Raw genomic sequence first — 9256 nt, forward strand, 5'->3', positions numbered from 1 at the left:
CTTCAGAGAGGTGTAGATTCTCTTATTGAGAGAATTCTTCTAGATACTGCTGGTCTTCTACTCAAAACTTAGAAAGGTAATTGGTACTGTTTACCATTATCAACTACTTCGCCCAAATGGGCTGCAGCTTATTTGTTGGATGACTTGTTAGTGCAAGTGCATCACAGACATGTTAGCTAACGAATGGGTATCACACTGTGCGTGCTAAGTTTGTTAACCCTGGCCAAGTTGATTACGATGAGACATGCTATATGTCATGATGCAAACATGAGCAATAGTAAAGTGGTTGTTCTTTAAACCTCATAATGTTCAGATGAAAAGTACAACTCTCAGTGGATTATGTGGAATGGCTGCATTCTACATTTGTTAATATACAATAATTTATTTATGAACAAATAGGTAAATCAGCCATGCGTCAAAAGAGATATTACTACCAAACAACAATGGAAGAACAATGATGACCAGGTATATTTTCGGTATATGCTTGCTGGTATGGTTCACGTCTTATCTGTAGATAGCTTAGTGAAGTAAAGTGTGAGTTACAGCAGCTGCACGACACAGATGCATCAAACTTAAACACCACGTCACTGACAAACCTACAGAGAACTGGTTACTCTAGTAGTCAAGAGGTGGACGAGTAGGTTGACTCTGATGACGAAAGTAGTGAATTGTATAATTTTTTTCTCAGCTGATTAGGAGAAAGAGACTGTTCTGAGAGAGTCAGTGGAAAATAAACTAATAAAATAAAATGGTGTATACTAGGGTGGTACCATATTGGGAATTATACCATCCTTCTTATATTTGCTCTTCATTGGAAAAATGGCATTTTTAATTTTAGAATCGCTATGGAAATCATCTTCTAATGCATCGTGCATCTGATTCAACACAGCATCTTTGGGTTTCACTGTACCGTCAGTTTGTTTGTTTTGAATTTCGCGCAAAGCTACACGAGGGCTATCTGTGCTAGCCGTCCCTAATTTAGCAGTGTAAGACTAGAGGGAATGCAGCTAGTCATCACCACCCACCGCCAACTCTTTTTACCAACGAATAGTGGGATTGACAATAGAGGTATTGAGTAAGTGGACTAGTTGGTACACACTCCTGGGTTGAGAATACGTATCATATGATCTGTGAAAATGCTGGATTGCACGATTGGTTTATTTACTGAGGAATGACCGGAGCAGCTCATCGACTCACTTCAAGCATGTCACAGTGCTGAATGTTGGTTGGTTTTGAATTTCACACAAAACTAGTCGATGGTACCTGTGCAGTGAAGTTAGAAAGAAGGCAGCTAGTGAACACCACCCACCACCTGCTCTTGGGCTACTCTTTTATCAATGAATAGTGGGATTGACAATCACAATGTAATGCACCTCGACTGAAAGGGTGAGAATGTTCAGCAACTGAGATTTAAACCCGTGGTCCCCAGATTGCGAGTCAAGTGCCCTAATCGCCAGGCCATTGTTGTACGACTTGTATTTGTTTCCAAGGTGATCATTGACCGAGCTACGATTTCTGCAACATTTGTGGAGTCATAGTTTCTTGTTAAACACTAAGTTACATGATGGGCTATCTGTGCTCTGTCAAAACCAGATTTTTAGCATTTTAAGCCTCGTCTTACTGCTGAGCCATAATGGAGTATACAATCATGTATTTCAGAGCAGATCACAAGACACTAGAAATTAAGTCTTTAAATATAAAATTTGTCATTCTTATATGGCCATGTACATTTTTTTTATCTTCTTCACCAGAAAAGCACAACAGATAATAAGAGCAGTGTATCAATCAGAAACTTTGAACTTAAATACTTGAAACATTTCTAAACTAACAGCCATTTCCAGTTATATTTCATCAAAGCCACAATATTGTTGTTAGTTTAAGAGATTTTGAATGTTTTACTATCAAAGAAAACTTTTAAAGTATCACATTAGACAACAACGTTTAAATTAACACAATTTTAATGTCAAAGAGTTACATGAATATTACTGATACTAAATAAACTGGATCATATGTTGAGGCATCAGAATAAAAAATAACAATTACATAAAAAAGTCCTAAACTGTCTACATCAGAGATTGAGCTCCCAAGCTCACCATCAAGCCATTAGTGGGGTGGGGGGCTAGAAACAACTTAAAATAATTGATCATGCTGTCATTGATTATTTATATCATTCCATATATTTTTTAATTATGTGTGATATTTCATGTCCAGACTTTTTCTTAGTTTTTGCTAAACTAGATTTATTGTTTTTGAAAGTCCCCAGTTCATAATTTTAACAAAAACTGGATTTCCAATAAAAACAGTGTGTTCTTTAGAAATAACCTTTTTTTATATAGGTAACAGTTTTTCAAATTATTAAATTATTTGTATCCTACCCACAGGAATAATTCCACATTATTTTCAACACCAGAAGTCTTGTTAACATCAGTTAAAACGTTACCTATATATATATCACATTTTAATGTATTTTTTCTATTGTCACAGTTTCATTGAGCCGACTACTCCCAAGATTTTTTTTAATCCAGGTATTTCATTTCATGCTTTAAAAATAAAGTTCCATTTCTTTGAGATAAAAAGCTTTATTTGTAAAAATAAATTATAAAGAACAAAAGCACAGAACAGAATATGAAAATAAGTATGTTCTTTTGGGTTACTAATCCTCTTTTAAATCGTGTCCAAAAACTCGTAGGATCAATCTTCATATTTTTATTAATTTTTACCCTTGCTGGCAGGCTACAGCGTTATACTTGATACATGACGGTTATTTACATGCGTGAATTATTTTAACTAGCTAAATAAAACATGGGAATGACGACGACTTGAAAACTATAATAGTATGATTTAATAAAAGATAAAATCACATTTTTGTGGGTAATATTGTAGCAAAAGCAACGCCATTAATATACTTTACATATTCAATTAACAGTCCACACACACACACACGTGTACGGATATCTATCTGTAAGACGCTATTTACTGCTTCATCTGGAAGTCACAGTAACTTTTGATGAAAATGACGAGAAATGAAACTAATAAGCCAGTAAAACACAGTTCTACCAATTCTTAAAGGCGAAACAAAAAAAAAAGAAAATAATGTAATTAATCCAGTTTATTATGACTCACAAACACATAGTCTATACAATCCTTACAATAAACATATTTTTCAGTTTAAAGCCCATGCCAAAAATGTAATGAAGTCCACAAGAGTTGGGAGAGAACTGTTTCTTCAGAGTATTAGAAAGCCCTTCAAGTAATCTTAACCACTTACAATATAGTTCTTTTTTTTTAATGATCTGTTTTAAAATAAAGAATACAATGAATACAGCTGTATATGTAAAAGTAAAACAAAAAAAAAACACATAACTAATGCTTGAGAACTGCTCATATGTACTATCATTTGTCTATTTTATTATCCAAATTATTCTCTTCTTCAGACTGTTTATCTCTTTTACATGTTCTTTTCTCATCATCTGATCCACTGTTCTTAGTCTCCTTGTCTTTGGACTTGCTTCTAAAAAAAATAAAAAATATCCAACTCTAAATATACAATTATTTGGAATTTAATATAATATTAGCACAGAATCAGTAAATTCTATAGTCTGACAAAAAGTAATCCAAGTTTGTACAAAAAGTATATTAACTTCACTTGAGAAACTATAAAAGATGGAGAGCATCATAAAACTAAATGTATTAAAATATCCGAAAATTTCACTGGTTACAGAAATAAACTGCTCTCTCCTTCTCTAATTTCAGTTTGTTTGTTGTTAAGCACAAAGTTACACAATGGGCTATCTTTGCTATGCCCATCACGAATATCTGCATATCATCCAAGTTTCCTCACAGAACACTCCAATAATTTGTTTTGAAAATTTGTGCTAACCATCCCTAATTTTCAACTAATCAATTCTTTATTGAATTTATTTGTACCAGTCCACAACATGTCTCGGCTGTTGAAAGCACCGACTGATTTACATTGTTTTCAATATCCAATGAATAAAAGCCGCTTAAGACCTTTATTCCGAACTTTTTTTGGGAATTTTACCAAGAGTCTGGAAACCACTGGTATAGATTATCCAATCTATTAGTTTCTACTTATGAAGACTCGTTGGTTAGTTAGTTTTGTCGTAGTTCAAATAAATCATATGTTTATAAGCAAAGGTGTGAAAGGACAAAAACCTTACAAGCTCAGCAGAAGAGTACAAAATCTGGCTTTACGAGATAACTAATTTTACACGGTTATTTAGAAAGGAGAATAAAGTATTACAGCTTTAAATTCATTTTAATTAATATACTATTAGTTATACAAATAATTTTAGATTATGAAGAGATATGTTTTACTTAATGCAAGATGTGAGCCGATAGAACATGAAACATATCTTTCATTATCAAAGAAAGAATATCAAAAATGTTTGGATACCTTTTTAATCTCTCCTTTTCACTTGAACGTCCCTTTTCGCGGTCTTTCCTCTCCCGTGAGGAACGTCTATCACGAGAACTGGAATGTCTAGAGCGTGATCTAGAGCGAGACCTGCGCCGAGAGTCCAATGGCGAACGTGACCTACGACGCCGTCTTTCTCGAGAGCCAGATCTAGACCTGGAAAGTAATAACACGGAGATAATTACCAAAATAATTTCTTGTTCTATCAGTAATAATACAAAAATAGTTATGATAACTATGAAAAATAGAGGGGGAAAAAAAAAGACATCCCAATTGCTCGATTCAATTGGCAAAACTTACCTGCAAACCACATGTTCACATAAAAACACACAAAAAGCTAAAGCTAATCAAACATCTTCATATAAAAACACACAAAAAGCTAAAGCTAATCAAACATCTTCATATAAAAACACACAAAAAGCTAAAGAAAAAGTAATTCTCCGAGCCCAAGTCGAAGTAATGGAAGTGGTCGTCGTCGCAAACAAAGGTAAAGAATTTATTTAAAGTAGATGTTTGATAAGCTTTAGCTTTTTATGTGTTTTCATATGAAGATGTTTGATTAGCTTTAGCTTTTTGTGTGTTTTTATATGAAGATGTTTGATTAGCTTTAGCTTTTTGTGTGTTTTTATATGAAGATGTTTGATTAGTTTTGTTAAAGATGTGGAATGATAACGGGGTGTTCTTCACCAAAAATAATACTTTTTCTACAGAAAACTATCGAAGACAGAAGGACAAAACATCATGGACAAGAAAAAGAAATTGCCAAGGAACGAGAAGATCGTGACAAAGAGCGTGAGAGAAGCCGTAGCTAAGTCCCATAATGTAAAAGTTCAGGTTACAGATTAAGTTATTTGTACCTAGGAATCTAGATGGTGGGACACTGAGTTGTTTGTACCCAATTCTAACACTACAAATATATATAAGTAGTTATTAATCTTTTCAACTCTTGCAGCCTTTCTGACAGAGCAAAGTCTATATAAAGCCATCCTAGCCCTACCGAGGCCCCTGCATGTGACAGAAGAAACTTCTGACAGAGCAAAGTCTATATAAAGCCATCCTAGCCCTACCGAGGCCCCTGCATGTGACAGAAGAAACTTCTGACAGAGCAAAGTCTATATAAAGCCATCCTAGCCCTACCGAGGCCCCCTGCATGTGACAGAAGAAACTTCTGACAGAGCAAAGTCTATATAAAGCCATCCTAGCCCTACCGAGGCCCACTGCATGTGACAGAAGAAACTTCAGACAGCAAAGTCTATATAAAGCCATCCTTATATTAAGGATATATATATATTAAACTTATATTAAAGTTTTTCTTCATTACCCATTCAAGCCGATCTCCAGCCATTATTAACAAACATTAGTTAAAACTCAAACATATATGCTACTTCTGAAGTTAACCAGTCTTCAATATCCAAAGGCTTTGAGAGACTTCAGATGTTGAGAAACCAAATCAACTCCGTTTCATCTGCAATAATTTTGTTGATATTTACTTTTAGAGAAGCAAAAGCACATTGACTCTACACGTGTTTCATTTAACAGGAATTATATATTTACCATACACTAATTGCTAACAGTTGTACAAATGTATCTCACTTTACAATAAATCTTTATAGCATGATGCTATTTAAGATTTGTCAATTTTAATTTAGAACAACAATTTTGGGATGAATCTTTGAAGCTTTGTTAACAAAGTATTTCTGTTCATACACAGATAAAAACAAGTATGTAGGGATTATATATTTGAATAATTTCAAGATCATTAAGCCAATTAGAATAATTTTTTTTGTCCTGAACTCTTTAAAGCTTATCTATAAAGATTGATTTTTTAATAATACATATGATACAATTCTTAACAACTGCTTTAAAATTTTATACATTGTAAAGATTTCATCTCACCTTCAGTTCATCCAATTTCTCCCTGATGGTTATAAATCCCAAATGTAACTTTCCGCCGAAGTGGTCTGCTAACCGTCTGTCGTTATCGTGTAGCCCCAAGTAAGCTGAACAAACCTCACACACGCGTAGCTTCTGCTGCTGGTAGCTCGATGCTGGCATGGAATTGGTATAGTCTTGCTAAATATTAGTGACATAGAGAGTGGAATAGTTTTGTGAATCTATTCAGAGCCATATACACACAGTTATAAAACAAACTCTAAAGAAATCATGGTAGCATATATATTGACTTTGACACTCGTGTTTCACCAGCTTTGAATACCTGCTGGAAGAAATTCACACTAACACAGAGAAATAGTCAGGCTTTTCTTATATATATATAAACATCTAAAACACTACAAGACTGAAACAGGTCAGACTGGCAGAACAGAAATAGTCAGGCTTTTCTTATATATGGTCACCTAAAACACTACAAGATTGAAACAGGTCAGACTGGCAGATTTTAGTTATGTCTCAAAATAATTTAATCTGAGTTAACCTATCATGGCATCACACACACACACTAGTTGCAGAAAGCAGCAGTCAGAATGAAACTATGTCCAAAACAAATATTTTTATAACACTCAAAATGTAACAAAGAACTGGCTGTACTGATTACAAACAAGGAACAACATCACAACAAGAAAGGGCGAGCATGTTTGGTGGGACGGGGGGTTCGAACCCGCGACCCACAATTTGCGAGTGAAGCACCCTAACCACCTGGCCTTCCCGGGCCGAGAGACTTACGACACTTAACACTCCCTATATCAATACAAGTCTCATATCTAAGACCTACTTTACTTAACGTAACAGTGACATTTAAAAAAACCTTAATCCTACCTCAGCTTGGGCTTTCTTTTTACGTATTTCTTCAACCTCTTCTAGTAACTTGAATGACTCCTCCACGTTTCCTTGTGCTCCTAGTTTCTCTGCTTCTGCTAGCTTTTTCCCAATCTGTTCAGCTAAATCATGTACTCTGTTTAACTAGAGGAACAGAAATGAGCACCAATTATCATAAGAACAAATGTACTTAACACGTAACCCTAATGCGACGTCCTTTCTGGTACTTTAAGTCCAGTGGCAAAGTCTTTTGATCAACAAAGATATAATTATATATCCAACAGTATCATACATGAAATTTTAACTGTAACTATCACTTTAATTTAATTAGTATCAATCTCTAAAAACATTATTTATAATTATATGTTACTTAGTTAATACTTGTTTTTCCAATATTAATTTCTTAAGAACCCTTCTTCTTCTTCTCCATGAGCAATATCTTTAATTTTTTTTAGTATGTAGATATTTATATAGTAGTTTGAAATGTACTTCAGCTCCATAGATTAACTCATTTTATATTCAGTTTTAATTAATCACAAAACTGACTTAGTTTGAACCAAATGAAAGAGCTATCTTTAGTAAGTCTCAATTTCACACCCTTATCATGAAGCCTTTTAATTTCACCACTATGATAGAAAGACATCATGTATTTTAATAAAAATTATTGTATTTTTTTTTCTTGTATTGTAACCAATATGTGAGGAACGATTTCATTAAATAATTAAAAATAAAAACATTTTCAAGTGTGATCTGAATGGTTTGTTACTCCAGTTAACTTGTATGGCTAATTTAGCTCTAATTAATTTTAGTTTAACTAGTCAATGAGATTATATAAATTGCATACAGTTTAACACTCTCCAGGCTCGGTCAATTTGACCGACCACGTGACCTTTTGGTTAGTTTTAGTTTAACTAGCCAATGAGATTATATAAATTGCATACAGTTTAACTCTCTCCAGGCTCGGTCAATTTGACCGACCACTGATCTTTTTTGTACTCGTATAGTGTCTTTATACTTGGGGCGAGATGGTTAAATGTTTACAAAATAATTCCACACCTGATACTCAGTTCAAACACCTGTTTAAACAAATTCAAGTTTTTTTTTCAGGTGAGCACTGGTAGGTCTACTCTTCTGTTGAAATATACAATGAAAGCTATACATTTTGCTAAGGCTCTTTCTTGTCTCACTTTTCATACTTAATAACATCATTGCACCATGACCATAATGCTTTGATCAGTTGTAACAAATTTTACAAGTTGTTTTCATGTCTTCGTTGCTAATTTTTGATAAAACAATTATCTCCAGTTAGTCCCACCTGAATTTGCTTACCCTCCATTACACTTCTTTGAAATGATTCTCACCTTTGCTTATTTTGTGTAGCCTATAATTTACTTCTCACACAGTGTTTACTAAATATGGGACGTTACTACTGGTACCTGCGTTAGCACTAGAAACTTGCCACTTTGCCAAACTATGGCTGATGTCACAAACTGGCATGTACAAAAGCCTGCTATTTCCCATATTTGTGATAGGAGTCTATAAAATTAAATTGAATCATTACTAAGTTTATTTTCTGTTCTAGTTGTCTTCTTTTTCACAAGACGATTGTCTCATTGTAATCTCTATTTATATCTTGTCGTGTAGAAGTAAGCTGGAGGGACTGCATCAAGACGAACTTGCTATTTGACCCACTCGAGGACCTCTTTACAGGTAGTAACCTACTGTAACTATTATGACATTTTATTTATATATTCAATCTTCAAAATTGAACAACTTTTTGATATTGCCAGCTCCAATATTTTTGCACATTTCTCTCTTATTGGGAGAGCCTCAGTCATGCACTTAGAATGAACAATTTGACCATCTTGTGTTACATCTTGCTGGCCTGAAACATGTTATACAAATACTTGAAAAGATATTGTAATAGTTTCAACATTTTATTCAATTCAACTACTGTCAAACATCACAACTAAATATACGTCAGTCGTAACATGATTTCAATGGCTATATTTATGTATGTGTGCAATCATGTTTTTTTTTTTTTTT

General features: G+C 33.9%; 1 protein-coding gene and 1 long non-coding RNA gene across 2 annotated transcripts in view; both read right to left on the reverse strand.

Annotated features, from left to right (window-relative positions):
• Positions 1–3091: 3091 nt before the first annotated feature.
• Positions 3092–4617, reverse strand: LOC111086962. The gene is made up of 2 exons (XR_002611670.1): positions 4418–4617; positions 3092–3511 (listed from the first exon to the last, which is right to left on the reverse strand). It is a non-coding gene; the product is annotated as an uncharacterized LOC111086962 (long non-coding RNA).
• Positions 4618–6310: 1693 nt separating this feature from the next.
• Positions 6311–9256, reverse strand: part of LOC106464200 (putative RNA-binding protein Luc7-like 1) — a 23536-nt gene continuing 20590 nt past the window's right edge. The window contains exons 5-6 of the mRNA XM_022391901.1: positions 7211–7354; positions 6311–6511 (exon numbers count right to left, since the gene is read on the reverse strand). Coding sequence (XP_022247609.1) covers positions 6326–6511; positions 7211–7354 — 330 coding nt within the window. The 3' untranslated portion in view covers positions 6311–6325. The remainder of the gene's footprint in view (positions 6512–7210; positions 7355–9256) is intronic.

This window comes from Limulus polyphemus, unplaced genomic scaffold (assembly GCF_000517525.1).
Source record: "Limulus polyphemus unplaced genomic scaffold, Limulus_polyphemus-2.1.2 Scaffold1586, whole genome shotgun sequence".
Classification (NCBI taxonomy): domain Eukaryota; kingdom Metazoa; phylum Arthropoda; class Merostomata; order Xiphosura; family Limulidae; genus Limulus; species Limulus polyphemus.